This window comes from Schistocerca americana, chromosome 4, assembly GCF_021461395.2.
Source record: "Schistocerca americana isolate TAMUIC-IGC-003095 chromosome 4, iqSchAmer2.1, whole genome shotgun sequence".
Taxonomy (NCBI): domain Eukaryota; kingdom Metazoa; phylum Arthropoda; class Insecta; order Orthoptera; family Acrididae; genus Schistocerca; species Schistocerca americana.
In genome coordinates this window covers 718743113-718767241 of record NC_060122.1, presented here as the reverse complement: position 1 = coordinate 718767241, position 24129 = coordinate 718743113, and the positions used below count along the sequence as shown (strand labels likewise).

The 24129-nt window shown below is 39.5% G+C and overlaps 1 protein-coding gene across 1 annotated transcript in view; it reads right to left on the bottom strand.

Moving 5' to 3' along the window:
* Positions 1-7344: 7344 nt before the first annotated feature.
* The window catches only part of LOC124613915 (hydrocephalus-inducing protein-like), a 64756-nt gene continuing 47971 nt past the window's right edge, over positions 7345-24129 (bottom strand). The window contains exons 3-5 of the mRNA XM_047142662.1: positions 22776-22921; positions 17019-17199; positions 7345-7546 (exon numbers count right to left, since the gene is read on the bottom strand). Coding sequence (XP_046998618.1) covers positions 7400-7546; positions 17019-17199; positions 22776-22921 — 474 coding nt within the window. The 3' untranslated portion in view covers positions 7345-7399. The remainder of the gene's footprint in view (positions 7547-17018; positions 17200-22775; positions 22922-24129) is intronic.

Sequence of the window (24129 nt, the reverse complement as noted above, 5' to 3'; positions counted from 1 at the left end):
AAAACTGAACCTAACTAAAGCTGTAGTGGTCGATTGGTTCGCTCAAGTCTTTGGCATGGCAGGAAGCCATACTTTAACAGCATAGTGATGTTGGTACAGTACGATCCATTGTCATTGTAAGTTCGATCTTGGGTACTGCCAGTTAGTCTCATTACAGTCCGTGGTGACATTGGCGCAGGATGTGCCTAGTCTGAGGCCATCCTGAATAACAAGACGTAGTGGAAGGGTCCTGGACGATGGAAGTTAGTTTGTCGCACGTCGTTGCATTATTAAAGGTTATTTTGAGGAGGGTTCCATTGCTAGGAGACGGATTTAGTTCTGTACACGTTTGCTAATCAGATTCAGCTGAGCCGAGAGGAAACCTAATCCAGTTGTCACTGCTGCTGAACCAACGCTGCAGTGCAGACATTTCTTCAGCCGAGACATCTCTTCAGCCGAGACATCAATACAGGCACAGCTTCAAGCTGGAGGAGGCAGTAAAGCCTAAAATTTAAGTACCTTTTATTTTTAATTAACTTTTTATTTATTGCTGGTAGTGATCAGTGTTGTGTGTTTGGAGGAACTATAAGACTGGTAGGACAAATTGTTATACGCACAGAAAACTGTTGTGTAGGGAGTGTTGAGGTTCTTGGAAGGATAACTGTTGACTTAGTTGTTTTTTTTTTTTTTTTTTTTTTTTTTTTTTTTTTTTTTTTTTTTTTTTTTTTTTTTTTTTTTTTAAACATAGCAAAATGGATGAAAACTTGAAAGGCTATTTGGAGCAACTTTTAGCTGGACAAAGTGAGTTTGGGGAAGAAATGAAAGAACTTAGGGAGAGTACGCATAGGGGCTTGGAAAGTGCAAATAAAAGTTTAGCGGATTTGGAAATGGATGTTAATGAGGGGCACGAAGAATTAAGGAATGAGGTATTAGATTTGAAGCAAAAGTGTCAGCACTTCCTGGGGAAATGGAAAAGTTGAAAGAGGCTCAGCATATGTAGATGGGATTATTATTAAAAGGTGTATCCAATCAAGTTGCTGAAGGACACATCAGGCTGCAGAAAGAGTTAAAGGAGGATATTAATGGTTTGAGTAAGGACCTTGATGGTCTAAGTCTGTTGATTACAAAATCAGTAAGACGCAGACTTGGGTAGTAAGTAAGTTAAAGTCAATATTGGCTTCTGTGTCAGAAGTTAGTGTTACTGATAGAACGAAGCGAACCATGGGTGAGCCTGGTTGTAGTCAGTAGGTAGATGTAACTTCAACTCCATGTAGCCGTGAGGCGAATCGTTCACAAGATAGTAGTGTGATTCCTGAGTCGATAAATTCACAGATGAACAATGGACATGCCTGTAGAACCAAAACAACTAGTAGTAGTGAGTTGGTGGAAGAATTACATTTGGGTATTAAAAATGGTAGTGGTAATTTTCCTAAATTTAAACCAAGAGGACCAGTGCATCCAGTAATATTTTTAAAGTCATTTCAGATAGCATTGCCTGTTTCTTGGGATGGTAAAAGAAGTATTCGCTTTATAGTAAGTCATCTTGAGGAGGATACCTTACATTGGGCTATGTTGAATTTAAATGGTTTTAATACTGTGGAAGAATTTTCGCGAGCTTTTAAAGCTAGGTTAGAATTGTTCAGACCACAGTGGTATACCAATAGTTGTGGAGGATACCGTAATTTTGTGGAATATTATTTGAACCAAGCACTATATTTAGATGAGCAGGTAAATGAAATGCACTTAATCGAAGTATTGATTACATTTTTACCCAGTAAAGTTAGAGAACGGCTGGTAGGTGAGCGTTGGACTCAACCACAACCATTACTTGAGTTCTTAGATCAATTAGACTATTTACATAAACCAAAGGAAAGGAATGATACACATGTTACTAACTGGGTAGATGTAAGAGGGAGTCCACAAGGACTAGAACAATCAAAAGATAAGTTTAAGAATAATGGATGTGGTAATAATAATAATAATAATGGTGATTCATGTAATTAATTATAACAAGAATAATCTTGTTTATAGAAATAGAAATAAAGACAGGAGAAATCAGTGGAATGAAAGTGATGTGAACAGGTGAAGAACTGGTCTCTCAAATAATCAAAATAGTGAACAGAAAGTGGGGCGTATAAATAATGTTAACAATGGTGATAATAATGGCAATAATTTTAAACAAGTTGGCAGTTGTAGGGGTAGTCAGAATCATAATGGAGTGTTAATACAGGAAGTCACCGAGGATAGTGAGCCCATTCCTATGCCTGGTTGTTCTTGGGACCAAACACAAGGATACAGGAATGCCTTTTTGAGGTACAGGGATGAACAAGCTTTAAATGAGGAACTTTTGATAGAGAACGAGGATCCTGTGATTAATGCATCAACTCTGATAGTGATGGGCCGTGTAGAAGGATTGAAGTATGAGTTTCTGTTGGATACGGGAAGTCAAATTTAGTTTATTTTCCAAAGAAGTGTGGTAAAGGTATAAACACCAGTGGAAGTGCCCCACTTATCTGGTAACTAACATACATGTAGTGGGACTAGCCGGAAACAAAGGGAAGAAGGTAGAATGGGAAGTGTTACTCACATTCACCATTTCTGGAGTAACACTACAGCAATCCATGTTAATTGTATTGGGAATAAATTTACCTGTATTTTTAGGTATGGACAGGTTAGAGGTGAATTGGGTATTATTAGATTCATCAAGAGAGAGAACGAGGATAAATGTTCATAACTGTCTACTGTGGGTTAAGTTGAATGAGAGTAGCTCTTGTCTAGAGAGAACAGAGGATTTTAAGAGTTGGAATATAAGATGGGAAGGTGCTGTGAAGTTAACTGAAGATGAAGAAGCGTTTGGGTCGCTAGATGAAAGAAATACTAGTGATTGGGCAAGTATGGTTAAGCAGAATTGCGCGGAGTCCAGTGGACTGAATGAAGATGAAATGGGACAGTTAGAAGCGGTCTTAGTACAGAATAAAAGAGCTTTTAACGACAAGCCAGGACTATTACAGGGGTATGAATGCAAATTAAAAATTAAGGTTCATATACCATTCTTTAAAGCTCCGTATCCTATAGCTTTAAGTATACGAGATGCTGTAACTAAGGAAATTAACAAGATGGTACATTGGAATATTATTGAGCATTCTGACAGCCTGTATAACAATCCAATAGTAGCTGTAAAGAAGCCTAATGGAGACATCAGACTGGTCTTAGGTGACAGTACAGTGAATTGAATCATAGAAATTAAAACGAGATCGACCAGTTCCTGTAGAGGAAATCTTAGTTAGGTTTAACAACGCGAAATATTTAAGTTCAATTGATTTATCTGTGGGATATTGGCAGGTCCCCCATGTGCAGGAGTCATGTAAGTACACTGCACTTTTGTTCAATGGAAGGTTATATCATTTTAGAGTATTACCTTTTGGCCTTAATGTATCAGTGGCAGACTTTATTAGAGTGCTAGACATGGCACTGGGGGAGCAATTACTTGACAAGGTCTTTGTATATGTCAACGATATTCGAATGATTTCAAAGAGTTGGGCAGAATATGTCAAACTTATTGATGAAGTATTACAAAGGTTGACACAAGAGGGGTCACTGTTAAGTTTGCGAAGGCACATTTCGGGTGCAGTGAGATGAAGTTTTTAGGGCATCTAATTAGCCATAAGGGCGTTAGACCTGACCCTAAGAAATTGAAAGCTATTCATGAATGTTCCACACCTAGGAACCTTGGGATAACTGGGTATTACCGTCATTATATCCCGAGTGATGTCATGAATTGCAGTAATCTAAATGCCCTGTTAAAACTCAAGGCCCTGTGGTCATGGAGTGAAAACTGTCAATCCGAGTGGCTAGCTATTAAGAGGTCTTTATGTGAAGCACCCATACTCGGGCATCCGGTCCTAAGCAAGGAGTTTTGTTTAGCAGTAGATGCATCTGGTTATGCTATCGGTTGTCAGGTGTTTCAAGAGCAGGAAGTTGATGGATTTGTGCAACCAGTGACCTTAGCATTCATCAGTGGAATGTTAACTGCTTGTGAGAAGAACTATTCTATGATGGAGAAGGAAACTTTAACCATAGTATGGGCTGTGAAGAAATTTAAATATCTCGTTTATGGGCATAAAGTGATAATCTATTTGGATCACAAGGCATTAAAATTTCTGATGACAAGTAAATTGTTGCATGACAGATTGATACAGTGGGCATTATTCCTTCAGGAGTATGATGTTGATATTAAGTATGTGAAGATGGGAACTGACAACAAAGTGCCTGATGCCTTGTCACATTTACCCATTGGGATCGCACATCATCTGGATTGTGTTGAAGTACATAGGAAATTTATGGTACTCAGAGTAAAATTGCTGGAATTCGAGAAGGAATTGAAGCAAGTAGTTAAGAATTTGCAAAGGGAACAGTTAAACGACAGTTGGTTAAGTCATGTGAGACAGAGGCTATTGAACAAAAAGGATTCAGTGTTGTGGAAGAAATTTTGGAAGTATCGTAAGGATATACTCTTCAACTCAAGTAGCCATGGTTTGCTAAGGTGGTGAGCATGTATTCCACAAAAGTATGCTAATAAGCTGGTGTGGTATATTCACAGAAAATATGGGCATTTTGGGATTAAGAAGTACCTGTCACATATCCAGAGTTATTACTTCTGCAAGGGTATTAGCCAAGTAATTAGGAAAGAACTACCAAAGTGTAAAGTGTGTCAACAGACTAAAAGACATAATGAAAAGGTCAAGGTGTTGAGCTTCTCTATTGTACCATCACATTTATGGGATTTATGTGCTGTCGACTTATTTGGTCTGATACCTCATGGCATTGGAGGTGTGGAGTATGTACTGATTATTTTGGAAGTATGGTCGAAATTAGTGAAGCTTTATTCGCTTAAGTCAGCTACGAGTAAAGTGGTAATAAGGGTGTTGTGGGAGGATTAATTCTCCAAAGTGGGGAAACTGAAAAGACTTTTGTCGGATAATGGTGCACAGTTTTTGGCACATGAGTTTAAAGAGTTTATGCAAATGTGGGGTGTGCAACATTTGTTAATCGCCCGGTACAGGTAGTAAGCCAACCTGTCCGAAAGAGTCATGTGTGAGTTAGGGAGCTTAGGGAAAACATACTGTACTAAGAAACATACTAAGTATCCAATGTTTTTAAATGAATTTAAAAAGGTTTTAAACAATCTACCAAACAAAAGTACCGGAGTAGCTCCCTGAGAAGTAGTGGAAGGTAGGATATATGGAGATGGATTACTAGATCAAATAGAATATCCACCAAAGAACTCAGATTGGAATAGTAAAATGGAGGAATTTGTAAATAGTAATTTGAAAAGGAATGCGGAAAGGAGGTCTAATCACCTGAATGCTTGGGTAGTTAGTTGTAACTTTCAAGTAGGTGACTTTGTGCTGATACGTACTCATTGGAAGAGCAAAAGGAATAATAAATGTATAAAGAAATTCTTTTATCTTTATGATGGACCATTTGTGATTAAGGCAATCACATATCCTACAACTGTGCTATTGAAGGAGGTAGAATCCGATAAGGAGGTTGGCAGATATAATTTGAGTGATGTGAAAAGGTATGTGGTGCAATGTGCTAAGATGGTTGACCAAAAGGAGGAAAGTTCTTAAACGATATGGATAACTTAGATACGAAACCAATTTTTGAAAGTGATAAACTGGATGTAAGTTTAGAGAAGTATGAAAATGGGCAGGAAATAAAACTAGAAAATAAGCAATATAGTTCGTTACCAAATATGCTGATGGAAGAAGTGCAATGATCAAGGATAAAAAAGGCGATGAGTCGAGGTGTTCGTCGATCTCATAAGTTATCGGTGGGTTGCACTAAAAAGTATAAGAATAAAAAGGTCAAAAATGGGAGGAGGCTGAGAGAAAGTTGCAACTGTCCTGTTCCTTTAAAGTATACGTAGTATGTAAGATGCCTTTAGAACAAGATGGAATAGGATAAGTAGCAAGAAATGCTAAAGTAGGTAATTTGCTTCAACGTCTCATGCCTCAGTCCAATAATTGAAATGTAATATATATCGAATGTTGCCTGAATTAGTTGATTAAGTCCCATTTAGCACATTTAGAAGTAAAAGGAAATATGTAAGGGAGGTTGCTCAGCAACTAGTAAAGGCAAGGAGGAGACTCTGTGCTGTGTCAGAACGCACGGGTTATGTTCACCCTTACTAGTGCTGAGCATCCTATATGATAACTTAATAACCACAGCTGTTGGTTACTGTAAATATTCATGTACGGTGTATTAAGAAAAAAAAAATGTTGTAGATGAATCGCAAATGTCGACGAAAAAACAGGTGGTGAGTGCACGTGACTTCAGCGATGCAGAAACTCGCCATCGCTGGGTCCAGAGATGCTGCCTGAGTGATGCGCAGCAGCCGGCCGCTGTCGTAGAGAACCGACAGCAGCAACAAATAATTAATTAATTGTCAAAAGTTGGCATGGCACTGCATGTTTGTTCATTTTAAATGGTTCCTGTGGTGTGACATAAAGAGTTAGTTAGTTCCCATGTAGACCTCTCACTGACTAAGTGGATATGTTGGTGTGCATCTAGGTCTGATAGTAGAGTGACCCACTGAGTGTAGTGAGGCACCGCAGCTGGTAGTTAAGGCTTGGGAGAGGGAAAGGAGTTTTGATTAGTAGGACCAGTATTTTCATTTGTTGCAGTTTGTGGAGGCAGCGTGGCTATTTAGTCTGGTATAGGCCCATGCTCAGATACGTGGCTGTGATGGTTGTTTCCTCCCAACGCTGAGCAATGGAATATACAGAGATTCTGTGGGATTTTCTGAATAGTCACTGTTGATACCCTGGTTTTGGTGAATTTAGGTGCATGAGCTATTGATTGATTGTCGTCTTGTGGACAAGTTTCAGTCATAAAGTTTGCTGTAGGAAAATCCAGCATGAGCCTGGTTTGAGAGAGAAGTAGATTGTAGATGCTGAGTTTTTGGGACTCGGTGGAACCGATATCCTGTCCGTGTAGTACAATTAGTGGTTGCAGCTCACCCAGAGGTAATTGGGTTGTTAGCCATTTTGTTGAAGTGGTTTGGTAGTAGTTGGTGTTTGTGTTGAGAAGGGAAAGCCTCGAACACATGTTCGTTGTTGTTGTTTAAATACCACTATCTTACAGCGGACTGAGCATTGGCTCAAATAAATACAAACTGTTTCACTGTAATGTGATAGAGTGCAACAGTAGTTGAGTGGATAAGCGACGAGAAAATAGAGGAACCATTTTACAAGCAGCACGCAGCTAAACAAACACTTGATTAGGCAAAGTGACGAGTGGCCAAATTCATGTAGGGTAAACTACACTGATATTCATTAACTTTTATTTACGTACATTAAACAGATATTTACATCAGCAATAGAGAAAAATGTGTGATATTTTTAAATCAAGTTGTTCAAGATTCAATGACACCTTTAAGAAAATATGTCCACTGAATATTTTTCATTTCCATGTCATCACAAGAAACTACAAGCTTTCCATAAATAGGAAACGTCATGGTCTTCTTGCCAGCTGCTGCCAGTGTTACCTTTATAGCTAGCTCCTGTAAAAAGATAAGTTACTTCCTGAAGGACTCACACATGAACCGATAGTCATGATTATAACTATAGCACTTAATCAACATTGAATAATTATTTAAGATACCTTAAATACTAATTAGATTTCAATATATGATTGACTTTTGACAGCAGATTAGAGAAACAATCTGAAAGAGCAATTTACAGAGTAATGTTAATTAATATAATCCTAACATCAAGGGAAAGTTTGAATAGAAATGTGAGTCGACAAGTGATAACACTGAAAGAGACATTTTCAACTAGACAGTGTTACTGGATTGTGTTATCAAGTATTTTAAATCATTTGTAGTAAAGACTCATGACCCTTCAACCTCATTTCATTTCCAAAAGTGTATGCAGGATAGATTTTTAATGTACAGATTGTTAATATGTATGAAACTGATTTGTTGAGCAAATAAACAATGTACTGAATGGGGCAAATAAAAGTGGACTGGAGAACAAATTACAGGGTACAAAAAAATACAGTAGGGAAAAGAAAATAAAGCTCTGACCACACTATAGTGGATGATGAAAGAATTCACCATTTATCTCTGGTCAGCAAGTTGCTGTAGGTGGACAGTTGGAAGTGTTGCAGTCTCATCTGAAATGATCTGCTGCTGTTCTTGAAGGCTATGAGGGTTAGACTTGAGGGTCAGACTTGAGGGCTCCGCACACAAAGTAATGACACACAGACAGATCTGGTGACCTGGGTGGCCAGCTGGGCCCACAACCAGACTGTTATCTGCTAGCAACTCTGTTAGGAATGAAGATTTTGTAAATGTGCTCCAAGATTCAACTGGTTGTATGGGCATTGTTCCATCTTGTTGGAAGTGACTGTAGGTCTTTTCCGTCTCTGTTTAATGCTACCACAAATTTATGACTAATTATATTCACTTGTATGGGCCACTTTTATTTGCCCCACCCTGTACTATATCAGATTCTATATTCTAATGCTATTACATTATTGGCCTATATGTTACTACAAAATCCAGGATATTGCTGCTTTACTTTGAAACTATGTAGTGGAAATACTTGGCAAATTTCTCTTAAGATTGCAAACAATGGAGACTCCAGCATGGAATGTAATGATTTAATGGAAAGGACAGTTGCTACTCACCATACAGCAGAGGTGCTAGGTCACAGAAAGGCACAACAAAAAAACCATCAGAAAGTTAGCTTTTGACCAACAAGGCCTTCATCAAATACACACACACACACACACACACACACACACACACACACACACACACACACACACACACACACACACACACTTTCACACTCATGCAAACGAATCTCACACAAACACATGACCACAGTCTCTGTTAGCTGGAGCCAGATTCCAGCTGCCAGAGGCTGTGGTCATGTGTGTATGAGTTCCATTTGTGGGTGGGTGCGCATGTGCCTGTGTGTGTGTGTGTGTGTGTGTGTGTGTGTGTGTTTTTGTCTTTTTTTGACAAAGGTCTTGTTGGTCAAAGCTAACTTTCTGACAGTCTTTTTGTTGTTCCTTTCTGTGACTCAGCATCTCTGCTATATGCTGAGTAGCAACTTCCCTTAAGATTTCTTATTTATGCTGTGGTATGAAAGATCCATGGGATGGACCACCAATACTATAAACATGTGTTATTTATATAACAGAAACAGGGAGTTTTTCAGTTGTGTCTGACTTTAAGTAGATGTCGTAGTTGTTGTAACTGAACATTCATTCTCCAAAATGTTAAGATGAACTGTTTTGAACATTGAAACATGACAAAATATCACATCATAGTCCAAATTTAACTGGATAATCAATTACTCTTTGTGACCCTCAGAGATAATTCAGTTCAAAAAATATATTTCAGGTGAAATTGAAATTGTCAGTCAAGTCATTCTCTGCAAGTAATTTCAGGGTAGAGGTATCCATCTCCACCACCATAGCTGTTCTACGTAAAGGTGTAAAAACTTGATGTGAACAGCTATGCAGCTGCCATTAGCCATGCTTTATATTATTATGCCAGATGCCAATTCACACCATGTTTGTACCAATGTTTTGGAATCATAGAACAACAGAAAGATATTTTGTGGCTGAATGCTCACCTCTGTGTCTGAAGCTTGTCAGTAATGTTCCTGTGTCTGAATACCAACCCCCTGACAATGTCTGTCACAATTAATTTGATGTTTCCTTTCTCACACTGGATGTGTTTGGGGAACATATCAGTGCCCACTACCCAGAATATTTTGCCTTTGTTGTCTACAAAGCATACTGGAATTCTCTGTTTGATGTCCCCCCGCTCCCCCCCCCCCCCTCTCCTTTCCAGAACCAGCTGTGATCTAGAAAATAAAATGTTGCCTGACATATAATTAGATGCGTACTTAAATGTTATACAATCATCCTTGCAGTCAGAGGCTATTTTATTTATAGTTACTTATCTAACAAGGCTGCACCCCCTCATCCACTGTGGTGGATAGTCAAGGCATTTATTAATGTGTCATAAGACATCTTGTCATGCCCACCCTTTACAGAACTGTAATTTTCCCATTTGATTGTGGGATGATTAAAATGGCAGTATGACTGGGGAACTGAGGCTTTGTCTAAAGTTGTTGTTTACATCTGGAGATGAGTCTGTTGAGTGGTAGAAGGATACAGATGTAAAGTTTATACCTACCCTTGTACTGAGTCTTGCCCAAATTGTGCATGTTGTTTCAATTAATATTGTAATGGATTTACGTTTCTCATTTACTGTGACACATATGCCACCTTCACTTCCCATTAACCTACTATTTTGAAATAATCATAAATTTTCCCCATAAATTTCACTGCTATCAATTTTGGGTTTTGACGAACATTTTGTACCTAGCATTATTTGAGTTCCACTGATTTTTAGGAATGCTTCAAATCTGACCTTTTTTTGTGAGTGCTTTGGTAGTTAATCAATAGAATTTTTATATTCTCACCTATGGGAGAGCATTTCTTTGGATACACTTACAGCTCTTCTACAAAAATCTTTATCTGAACTGGATGGAGAGTCACCTAAATGAAACACTCCTTGTGTGCTCCACACATAGTACTCGTAAGCCACTTGGCCCATGTACGGGATGCTCACAAGTGTCTATCCTATGGCGAAAGTATAGGTCGTCACAGCTTACCTTGATATAGAACTTTCGGAGTTTCTGGTTCAGCCTTCCACTCTACATAGAAATGGGGGCCACAGTCAGTTGTGGGGCAATGCTGCAGATTGTGTGCTTCATTGAAACAAGGCTATTCTTCTCTTCCAGTCACAGGAATGATCCAAGTATGACCTTGCAGCTCAGATGACAGCATCATTTGTTCCACTGTGTGCCAGTCTGCAGGTGATTGCACTCTGGTGCTTCAGTGGCTGCCAAAATAGCCTCTTCAAGATGTCGAATGAGGCTCTCAGGCATACACACTGTGTGCACCTGATACTAATTCCCAACCCTTGCTGCCATTTCCCTAAAGGAGGGTACACTTACTACGCATTTGACCCGATGATGATTGATAGATTCCTATCCTTTTGTGTCTCTCTATCTTTGATGCAAACTCTGAAGGTTTCACAACAGGTGAAGTGAATCACACTGTTTCAGTTTTGGCTTCAGTGGAAGGTAACAGCTCAAACTTGTTGAGTGCAGGGATTTTTGTAACACCCTGACTCTTCCCTGTGTCCTGCCTCCCTTCTGCTAGCTGCATGATTCCTCCAGAACCTGAACAATGTCTCCCCCATTTGCTTCACCTGGTCCTACTCAACCCAACAAGCCACCTTCCTAGATGTTGACCTCCACCTCAGAGATGGCTATATCAGTACCTCCGTCCATATCAAACCTACTAACCACCATCAATACCTCCACTTCGACAGCTGCCACCCGTTTCATACCAAGAAGTCTCTTCCATACAGCCTAGCCACCCATGGTCATCACATATGCAGTGACGAGCAGTCCCTCTCTAAATATACCGAGGGTCTCACTGAAGCCATCACTGATCGTAATTACCCTCCCATCCTTGTACACTAAACAAATCTCCTGTACCTTATCCTTCCAGTCTCCCACCACCTCCCAAAGTCCCACAGTCTGGCCACAGAGGAGCATTCCCCTTGTAACTCAGTACCATCCGGGACTGGAGCAACTGAATTACATTCTCCGCCAGGGTTTTGATTACCTCTCGTCGTGCCCTGAAATGAGAAATGTCCTACCCACTATTCTTCCCACCCCTCCTACCGTGGTATTCTGCCGTCCACCGAACCTACACAGTATACTTGTCCATCCTTACACAACCCCTGCTCCCAGTCCCTTACCTCATGGCTCATACCCCTGTAATAGACTTAGATGCAAGACCAGTCCCATACATTCTCCTACCACCACCTACTCCAGTCCGGTCACTAACATTACCTATCACATCAAAGACAGGGCTACCTGTGAAACCAGTCATGTGATGTACAAGCTAAGCTGCAACCACTGTGCTGCATTCTATGTAGGCATGACAACCAGCAAGCTGTCTGTCCGTACAAATGGCCACCGACAAACTGTGGCCAAAAAACAAGTGGACCACCCTATAGCTGAACATGCTGCCAAACATGATACCCCTCATCTCAGTGACTGCTTCGAAGCCTGTGCCATATGAATTATTCCCACCAACACCAGCTTTTCTGAATTGCGCAGGTGAGAACTTTCCCTGCAATACATCCTATGTTCCCATAATCCTCCTGGCCTCAACCTTTGTTAGTTACTGTCCTCACCCATCCAGCCCCCTCCCTGTTCCCATTCCAGCACTACGCAGCCGTCATTTCACCGCCACACCCAGTCTTTTAATTTCTTTTATTTTTATTTCTCTTCTTTTTGCTACTTACCTCCCCCCCCCTTTCTCTCCTACCCTCTGTCTAAACTACAACACTTCACTGTCCGTCACTCCCACCATGCTATCCCTTCCCCTCCCCACCCCAGCCTCCTCCTTATCCCCACCCAGTTGCCACTCCCATCATGTACTGGTGCTGCTGCTCACATGAGGTTTGCTTGTGTGTGTGTGTGTGTGTGTGTGTGTGTGTGTGTGTGTGTGTGTCTACTGCTGACAAAGGCCCTAATGGCCGAAAGCTATGATTGTGTGAATCTTTGTATTGTGCCTATCGCAACTCAGCATCTCCGGCACATGGTGAGTAGCAACTTTCCTTCTCTCATATTGTTACATTCCATCCTGGATTTTCCATTATTTGAATTACCAATAAGGTGGACAACTACAGGTTAAAATACCAAAAACCCTTTTAACAATCTTAATGACTGTAACAAGTTATAGTGACGACTGAAGGACTTATCAAGACAGAACTGAAACTATGTGTTGGCTGAAAGGTACAAGCAATGCTACAAACAATTAACGGCTGAAGGCCAACAGCAACTTCAGAATACACAATGGCTGAAGGCCTGAATCTCAAGTGAGAAAGGCAGTTACACATTAACAAATACTAAGATATTTTCTTCTTAACAATCAAAATGGTAACAAGCTATAGTAACGGCTGAAGGCTTTATTGAGAAAATTGCAAATTATTGGTCGGCTGAAGGCCACAAACAATGTTACAAACAATCAATGGCTGAAGTCCTGGTTAAGAAGGTTGAAAATTATTCGTGGGCTGAAGGCCACAAGCAATTTCTGAATACACAAGGGCTGAAGGCCTGAATTACAAATAAGGTGGACAATTACACCTTAAAAATACTAAAACCCTTTCTAACAATCTTAATAACTTGTAACAAGCTATAGTGATGGCTGAAGGCCTCACTAAAATAGGATTGAAAATTATTTGTCGGCTGAAGGCCACAAGCAATGTTACAAACAATTAATGGCAGAAGGCCTGATTAAGAAAGGATTCAAAATTATTGGGGGCTGAAGGCCACAAGCAATTTTCAGAATACCCAACAGCTGAAGGCCTGAATTACAAGTAAGGAAGGCAGGTGCATGTTAAAATACTGAAACCTTTTTAAAACAATCTTAACCAACTGTAACAGGCTATAGTGATGGCTGCAGGCCTTATTAAGAGAAAATTGAAAATAATTTGTCGGCTGAAGGCCACAAGCTGTGTTACAAACAATTAATGGCTGAAGGCTGGAATTACAAGTGGGGAAGGCAATAACATGTTAAAACATTAGGGTAAATTTTAAACAATTATGACAACTTGTCCAAATAAGATGGAGTGATCCACAGACAATGCTCCCTGGATCAACATGAGGAAGGTGACCACAGCTGTGTAATTGGTGAAACAGGCAGCCAAGAGTTGTATTCACCTAACAGAATGGCAGCTCACACTAGGGGTAGCTTAAACGCCGACTGACCGACTAACCAATCCGCCTAACGTCCGATCACTGGTACAACGATGGAATATTTTTAGGCAAGGGCAAAGAGATGGACAGCACTATGTCTTCAGAAAAACACCCAAGGCCAAAAGAAACACTAGACCAAGGTAGACCTCCCAAAAACATATGCACAGCACAATTCAAGAGGCTGTCGAACTACACACCGTGTTGGACAGCATCAACACGACAAGGAAAGGTACACTGCCGGAAAAGTATGGTAACCTCTAGGGCAGGTAACTGGGATGTTAGCGGTCACAAGGCAGGAAATACCACCGGTTGCACTTCATTAATAAGAATGATACTAAATCCAAACATCAAGGAGTAGAAGGTGGCTAATAGCTTCCGCCAACCTGCCAGTCTCCACTTGTAACAGTTGGTCTCACCGACCCTGGGAAGAGCAACATGCAAACAACAGCGAGATCTCAAACAGTGGAGGTTTCAGTACTGGATACGGTTCACTCAACTTCAAACGTCCTGGGTTCAGGTGCCAGTTACAGCACCTCATTCCGACAGTGCCTGCATGCCGCCAGAGGTCCTAGCCTGCCCCCACGCTGGAGACATCCTCGCTACTCTGTCCAAAGCCCCCAGCTGCCTGACACACACGACGATCTAGAAATACTAGTCATGGAACCAAAGACAGTACCACAGTACTGGCTGTTGATAACCACTGCTGCTGCCTTTCATGGACAAGCAGTACTAGCAACTCAGTGACACCATTAACACAAGAAGGAATCGAGACACCACTACCGCTATTACATGATGTCAAGTAATGAACGGCAAGAAAGCGAGCCGCCTGCGGCTCAGTCTGTATAATGTGCTTGTTACTCTCATGTGTAATTTATATCTGCTGACTAGTAGGAGGGATGTGCCCACTGGCATTGTTAGCACAGAAACTGCAAGTGAGGAAACATTCCCCCTCTCATGTCCCCACTCCCCACTGAACATCGTGGCCATCGGCCAACTTATCGTCTACAGACTGTGTGTTTCCCACGTGTAGAGTTTTCAAAGGTTTTGTCTGGGTTTGGCAATTTGAGTGATGGCCGGCTGACACCAGTGATATGTCAGGTTAATTAGATACATTTTAATGGCACCTGTAACAATACAATCCACAATAGTATATGAATCAGTTTTAAATGCTGAAAAGAAAAATTACTCCATTCAGTTCATATTTAAATGAAACATTTCCTGCTTATGTTATCTTTGACATACCCCAAAGATACATTTTCACTTAGGACCACCCTCTGTCAGTATAATGTAGCATTGCTTTAGTTCACTTAAATAAAGTACTGCATGCTGGTTTCATTCAGAAGAAAGAATGGATAGCTTGGTCAGCTAAAACACTAAAGAGCAGTTTCGGTTGAAAGAGTGAACACATGGTTCAACCAAGAGAAAAACTACTGATTGTTTTCACTTGAAAAGAAAGAATGAGTAATTCAGTCTATATGCAAAGCTACAATAGTTCAAATTTTTTCATTTGATTGTTCCCACTGACTGCTTTCATTCGAAAAAAATAAATGTATAATAATCCAACCGACAAGTAAAACTATGACTGACACTCAGTTGCTCCCACAACCTGGTTTCATTCAAAAGAATAAATGAATAATTCAATCAATATGAATAACTACAACTGAATGAGTTGATTGTTTTCCAACAACCAGATGAATTAATCGTTTTCATTTGGTTGTTCCCATCACTAGTGTCAGGAAGGGCATCTGGCCACCAGCTATGACGAACATTGTGAAAGCCCATGTACCAATGCTGGTCTTGTAGAGAAATGAGAAAAAGTGAACAAGAAGAAGAAGAAGAAGAAGAAGAAGAAGTATTCATGCATATAGGCATACATCAGTAGAAGTAAATATGACATCCAGTATTTATAACTTGACCTGTATCTGATATAGAAAGAAACAAATTATACAATGATGGATGTATTCAGTTGTATTAATAAATTAAAGATATTGATATATAAAAAGAACAAATTTACTGTGAAATATTTCTTGTGTGACAGCTCCTATTACATTGTTGAGTAATTACTTGAAACAGAGATTAATAACTATAAAATCATGAGACAGACTGGCTGCTCAGCAATCACCTCCAGCAGGTGAAAATTTTTGGTACTGATGACAGACATGTATAAAAGTGCAAGGTGTCCCAAATTTTTGAAATATTATTTCCCTTCCTTTGGAGGAAAGGGGGATGCGTTTTGGGAAAGTGAGAAAGGATAAGGGCTTATCACTCAAAAACTGTGCCACTGTAAACTAATTGACACTTTTCACATCATAGTAAGGTGTCAGGAACAAGATCCATGGAACATGGAAACAAGTCCCAATTTATCAAAATATTTAAGTAACTGTAGGGCATAAATTGCCCATCAGCTTCTGCCTCAGATTCTTCGGCCAACATTCGTTTGATGAATTTTGTGATGTTTCATGTGCATGAGTTACTGCCATTGTCAAAGCTTCAACCTCCATTCCTGATGACACCACCAGCAATGGAGGATGGACCTTTGACAATGCACCACTTGTGCTGACAAAATGATAGAAAAGTCATCAAACACATGTTGGCCGAAGAACCCAAGGTAGAAGCCAACAGGCAATCTGTCAACAAGTGGGCATGAAAGCCTTAACAGTTTTGCAACTGTAATTACTTGTTCCATTATTGAATAGCTTTGACTAAGATAGCTCCACAAAACCTAAGGAAAAATAAAATACATTCATGTGTTCCTCATTTTACATATCAATGGAACAAGAGGGGGAGTGATTAATAGTGGTACATCACACCCTCCACTATGCTTTGTGAAGCAATTTGGTGTGCTGATATCAGGCGCGGAATATATATTTGATGTTGGTGACATTAAGCACGGTGGGCCCTTGGTGCTCTTCGGGAGGAGCAGGCTGTGCATTGGGACTGGGTTTCACACTATCCCTTCTCTCATCATCTTCATAATGAACATGACAGGACACTACACACAGACCTCTTAAGTCACCTACACTTAACAGATACACATACACACACACAGTTCTCATACTTCATGAAGGAAAGAGACCTCCAGGCACGAAGGACAGGGAAAACCTGCCCTTTGCGGCCTCCCAGCCATTCGTACCATACCACTTTACGCTTACCAGAAAACTATACCTTTTTGGGTTGAACAGTATCAGCAGTTTTCTTTACAGTAAATACTGGCAGATTCACTGTAACACTAAACTTTTTTGTTACACGGAATATATTTTTGAAGTTGATGTTAACACTGCCTCCTGGCGTCAGTATGAAGGGTCCTTGGGGTTTTGGAAAACCACACTTTCCAATAATTGGAAAACTGTAAAAGTCAAAGGATAAATTAATTACTACCATGTGATAATGGGTCATTTTACTTAAAACATGTACTGAAAATAGGGTACTTCTGATAGGATATTTATACTGTAACAATGTTTTGTATGCTTGAGGAATAGTTAAAGGAAAGTACTCTTATTGTGTTTGCATAATAGGGGTCCATGTTTTGGTCTTTATATTATTCTTCCAATTTCTTTCTTTCTTATTTACTGTATGCTGATGTGCACAATTTGTCATAATACAACTGTTCCTTAGTAAATTTCTGTTGAATATGCTTGTTCCTAAGGTGCTTTGATGTGCAGTTTATTGGCTTTAGTTTTGAGTGGCTGTAGATTAAATAAAATTTTCTTTTTTCAATTGAAGTGATATGACAAAGAAATATTGATTGATCCTTCAGTCTTGACAAAGTATATCTCGGTGGAAGGTATAAATTATAATACAAACTACAAAACTATTTTTGTTGATGTGGGGGGAAAAAAAATTAAAGCTACATCAAAGAGGATGTCATCAGTGAAACATCAAATGTCATCTGAACAGCTAGAAACAGGTTACCAGCATCAAAACTTATAATAACAGCATCAAAACTTGTAATAAGTGCCATCACACACAAAAGTCTAGAAAATAGAAAATGATAAATATATATAGAAAGAATAAACTGTAGTGTCACAGAACAGAGAAACAGAGTAAAGAGTAATATCCATAGAGCCCAATATATTTATAAGCACAGGTTGTTTAACACAGTAAGGCTTACATACAAACAGAATGGGACCTTAAATACCCAGCAAAATGGTTATTAATGTCAGTAAGATTACTTTTGGAGTGAAGGAGATCACTCACCAAAAACCAGAAGCACAGATTCATCAACAAGCACACATAAAAAGAAAACTTGGTAGCTCTTTCAATAAATTATTTCTCAGCTAGAGTAAGATACAAACAGAAAACACACACATTCACATGGATACATATACATGGTGCCTCTACACGGCACCACTGGACACACAGTGCCAGTGTTGCAGTTCAGCAGGTGGAGTAGGCTGGGGTGGTGGTGTGTCAGGTGGGATGGGTAAAGTGAAAGAGAGATGGGAGGGAGGAAGAGGGGTCAGAGGGAGGTAGCTGGTTTGTCAGCCAGGAATGCAGGAGAGATGGTGGCAGACACATGGGTTGGGCATGTGATGCAAGAGTGTTGAAATCGGTGGGGAACGGTGCATGCTGATGTGGACTTGAATGGGGAGGTGGTGATTGGACAGGAAGGAGGAACTGTTGAGTGGAAGGTGTGAGGTCAGGATGATTACAGTGGCAAAGATTGTGTTGCAAAGATAACTCCTGTCTGCACAGTTTAGAGAAGTTGGCAGTGGAGAGGAGGATCTAGATGGTCTGGGATGTGAAAGAGCCATTGAAATTGAGTATGTTGTGCTTGGCTGCATATTGCAACACCAGGTTGTCAACTTTCTTCTTGGCAACTGTTTGATGGTGGAAATTCATCCTGCTGTACAGGTGGTTGGTAGTCATACCAACATAAAAATCTGTACAGTGTTTGCAGCAGAGTTGGTATGTGAAATGGCTGCTTTCGAAGGTGGCCCAGCCTCTGATGGGCTAAGATAAGCCTGTGACAGGACAGGAGCAGGAAGTGCAGGATGAGTGGTTTGGACAGTTCGTGCACCAGCATCTTCCACAGGGATATGATCTATGTGCAATCTTTACTGTATACACCACATCTCTGAAATTGAAACCATTGCTCTTCCAGCACGTGGAAGAGCATTGCAGGCACCAACTCCATAATCTGTCCAACCTGTTGATGTCCTGCTCATGCCTTGAGACCCACTACCCATCCACATTTATCCAGCCCACAATGACACTCTTCACAACCCCTCACAGAAGCCAGACCGTGCTTATCTGACCTTCTCAATTGACTGCATCCTCCAAATCTTGCTAACACTTCACAAAAACCAGAACCCAAAGAAACCCGAAACACAGTTGTTAACCTTTCTATGAAAAATCTCAATGCCACAGAACTTTCATTCCTATCCAAAGGCCTCACACCCAAATTTAATAGTGTTAGACTTGTCAAAGACCTGCTCTCCTTCTCCTGACCCCTGCAGTGGGAACACTTCTTTGCCACCAAACCCTCCAACTGTTCATGACAGGCCTAATCTGTGCACCTGTGACTCCTCCTCCCAGCATTCCTAGGCAGCAAACCAGCTGCTTCCCTCCATTAACCAGCCATACTCAGCCCCTCTTCCTGCCTACCATCTCTCTCCCCCTCCACCCACCCCTTCAAACACCCCCCCCCCCCCCCTAATCTAATACTCCTGCCGAATTGGAGCACTGGCATTGTTTGTCTAGATGATGCCATTTAGGGGCTTACGAGTGACTCTCTCTCTCCCCCCCCCCCCCCCCCTCTCTCTCTCTCTCTCTCTCTCTCTCTCTCTCTGTGTGTGTGTGTGTGTGTGTGTGTGTGTGTGTGTGTGTGTGTGTGTGTGTGTGTGTGGACTAGCTTGAGAAAGGTTTTACAGCAAAAGATAGTAAGTTTTCATTCTTTTTTTGAGTGTGCTTCTTGACGATTTGATACTTAGGAATGGTATCCTTTACACCTATTGTACAGTATTTGCATTCTCTCAGAACTTTTATAATTAAGCAATATTATAAGGATTATGGGGAACTAAATGCTAGTGTGAGGGAAGTGCCATGAAGGAGCAGGTGGCTATTTGTAGGGGGATCTTGCCATGGTGCACAAAGAAATAAAAATAACAATTTAGAATGTGAAGAAAAAATATTCTTATTTCAAAAGGAAATTAAGTAGTGAAAACTATAAAATTTCAGTAGAAAGAAATGTTGCCTATGAATTACCTTCGGGAGGCAAAATTCCACCACTGCTGATTAACACATTTAAAAGTGAGAATACTGTGACAGATTTCCTTCCTGAGGATGTACTGGAATTTTGCTTCTGAAGGTAAGTAGTGTATAATGAACTGTATTTAATAACTTGGATTTCTGTTTATGAGCTCTAAATGAAAAATTAGCATATACTTTTTATTAAGTATCTTGTTAGTTATGGATCTACTGAAGATATTGAATGTGCATATCTGAAGTATCGCTATGTAAACTAAATTTTTCGACTTAGAAAGTAAGAGATTATTTTAATTTTCTTGTGTGAGGAAATAGTTACGGATGAGGAAAACATAAATTTTGCTTAGATTTTTTCATGAATTTGAATACAGTCTGTAACCGGCTATAGAAGGTATGAATGTGGTATTTGCTGGAACATATAAATAAAATAAATAACCATCAAATCATGGTGTGTAACAAGATGAAATCAAATCAATAAATAACCAGCTGACAAAACAAAAACTCTTGTAAATTTGCACCCCATGACTCTGAAAAATGCACAGTAGGAGAGGCTGCTAATGTTAGAGACATAACAATGGAGGAGAGTCTTAAAGAACTCATGGACAGACAGAATGAGCAGTGAAGAAATTTCTGTTGATAGGAGACAGAAATTCATTATAAAAGACTTTCAAGTAATGAGGGATATGATTGGGCACTGGTATAGGCATTTTCCTTTCATCATCCATACCGAGAATCAAGTGAACAAATATGAATGTAAGAGATACAAATATACCTATGTCTCAGCTTAACAATGCCAAAGCAAGAGAAAATTGATTGCCATCTGGATTCATGGTAAAGTCTTTTTCAAAAGGTGACAATAGTGATATAATTTCGTCACAAATTCCATCCGTGCAAACATCAGTGCCATATGATGAAGCATCACCCAAAGCATCTCAAGAGCTTGAAAGTATGAAAGTAATTCAGTTACAATGTGTGCAAGTGAAAAAACTGCACCACAGATTTCAATGAGATTCCAAGCAGAAACAGTCCCACCCCCCCCCCCCCCCCCCTCGCAACCACAAGTATGTGATCGTTACTTCAGACTTTAAGCTTATGCCCTTGCTTATTTCCCTATTTATGCTACATTATTGCTATTGTACACATCGGTTCATGCCCAACAGTGCACAGTACCACAATGTTCCAAAAAGCCATGTGTGAAAATCCCATTTTCCAGGGGGTCATATCTCCTGTTCTATTGATCATAGAGATAAGGAGGCAAATGTTTTGGATAGCCACTGGTGTAGTGACAATTTGTATATGTATTGGAAGAATGGACATACTGTTTGCAAAGTAAAAGGCTTTTATGAAGTCTATAAATACTACATAAAACTTTTCTCTCTCTCTGCAAGGGCTTCCCATACATTCTTTAACAGGAGTTCCTTTGTGCTCAGAGTAGATGCTTTTTCCCTGGATCTTATTTGGCTTTCAGGGGGAGGTATTCATTGATTGTTTCTTTTGTTCTTTCTGTTGTTATTTTTGTGAATGTCTTGAAAATTAGTTTTCTAGTGCTATACCTCTGTATTTGCTGTATCTTATCCCTGTATTAATTCTCTTGCAACCATGTTCATTGCACTTTTGAGACCTTCTATATTCTATAGGAGGATCTTTACGGTTCCTACTGCTTCTGCTTCTTTGGATTTATTTGGGTGGTGTTCTTGTGTCTTATTGAAGACACACCCTTTTGTTACAACTGAAGAATCTGGAAAACAAAGTCAGAAATGTCTAAGTTTGAAAGTCATGAAGAAGTAACACAGTGAGGGAATTCATATCTTGAAATTACAGCACATGAGCAAACTAGCCATCTACAACCACCTGGAACAACATAAATACTGCCATCATGACAGTCACATAAAACACAGAAAAGCTAGACACTACAAGATTCACAATATTCCTTTTGTTTCATGGTCACAAGGCCAAAATGACAATGATACATTGTTCCAGTTTCAACCAGATGATACTCAAGATGACTACATGAAACACCTCATAACCAGGACCAAAGAAGCAAGATAACATGCTCACATATGAATCCTGGATGCCTAGGAGAAGGACCAAGAGTGCTATAACTCCATGCACTGACAAGTGACATACAACCCACGAGACTTGATATGGCTTTTTATGCCTGCAGAAAGTGGGACTATTGGATAAGTTACTAAACTGCCTCTTTGGGTCATTTAGTATCCTTTGTCACTTGTTGGACATCACACACAAAGTTCAGGATTATGAATGAATCTTCCTAAAAAAGACCAAAGTGCAGAGACATTGTCCATATCCTCCATATAAAGCCCTGCTACAGTCCTGAGTGTCTAATTAAGACCTGCTTGATGAATGTACTGCTTCTAGGAGACTTTGACAACATGACCAGACCATTAGTATCCATACACAGGACAATGCCGCTATACAGAGGATAACTGACAAGATCTGGGTCCAGGGTGCTGTAATCAGCTCCACTGAGAACTTCCGAAAGAGTGGGTCACTGTTTCTCCAGAGTAGGGAGAATGCTGTGAACTGTGCTGTTTGTTACCCATTTCATTTATTAATAGCATTAATGAATTTATCTGTACAATACAAGGCACCACAATCTCATTGTGGAAAACATCCATAACTATGGTTTGTGATGTAGTAAGCAAATTGGTGTTGATATTTTATGAGTGCTTTATTAACATAACATCCTCTTACCTGAAATTACCAGCAACAGGAGATGTTATGGCAAGTGTAGCACTTACTGTTCCTAGACTGGTTGGCTCAAAAACAATGGGAACATCTCTTCTCTCACCAGACTCAAGTGTGACAACCTTCTCTACTTTGAAATCACTGTTATCAATCTGAAATTGATAGTCAAATGAAAGGTAATGAAACTCTTTTGTCAATTCATATAGTTATTAAAGAGAAAAAAAGAAACAGACACACACAAATGACACATTACATGGAAATAGAGTGTAAATAATAATAGAGAGCTATAGAAAAAATTCTGCTTACTTTATATCAATGTGAATCATATTGTAAGCTACATCAATATTTCTATGTAAAGACAAGTTGTTTAAAGTAGTTGCCAAAAAGCTTGAAAAGTTCTTGATTGATTTACTTCCAATTTTTTCATGATACTCTAATAAATGTTTGAAAAGACATACACTACATAATTTTTTAATATTTATGGTAAATCATGATATAAATAAAAGCTATACTACTACACAAAGACAAGTCATTCTTTAACGTTGTTATCAAATATCTACAAAAGTGCATGACCAATTTACTTCAGATTTTCACATATACATGTTTACCCTGCAACTCACAGTTAAGTGCTTGGCAGAGTGTTCATTGACCCATCTTCAAGCTATTTCTCTACTGTTCCATTCTCACATGAGAAAAATGAGCACTTAAATCTTTCTATCTGACCTCTGGTTTCTGTTATTTTATTATGCTGATCATTTTTGTGTATGAGGTGATGGATGTCAGCAGAATATTTTTACAATAGGAGGAGAAAGTTGGTGACTGAAATTCCATGAGAAAATCCTGCCATAACAAAAAATGTCTTTATTTTAATGACTGCCACCCCAATTCACATATCATGTCCATAGCTCTTTCTCCCCTACTTTGAGATAATACAAAATGAGCTGCCTTTCTTTTAATTTTTTTGATAGCCTCAGGCAGCTCACCTGTTGCAGATCACCCACAGCACAATAATACTCAGAAGAGAGTGGACAAGTGGGGTGTAACCACTCTCATTAGTAGACTTGTTGCACTTCCTATGCAGTCTTTGGTTTTCTTTCCATACAACACTATCTCTGTGATTTTTCCAATTGAAAATGTTCATAGCTGTAATCCCTAAGTATTTAGTTGAATTTATGGCCTTTAGATTTCTGTGATTTATCATGTAACCAAATGTATATGGTATATAAATATGTGTGTATACTTTATAAGGAATAAATGTTGTTAGTAAAAATTCCTGACCAATTTACTTCAAATTTTTACGTGTTACTCCAATAAACTTTTGGATGGATGTAGGCAGTGAATTTAACATTAAGTACAGAAA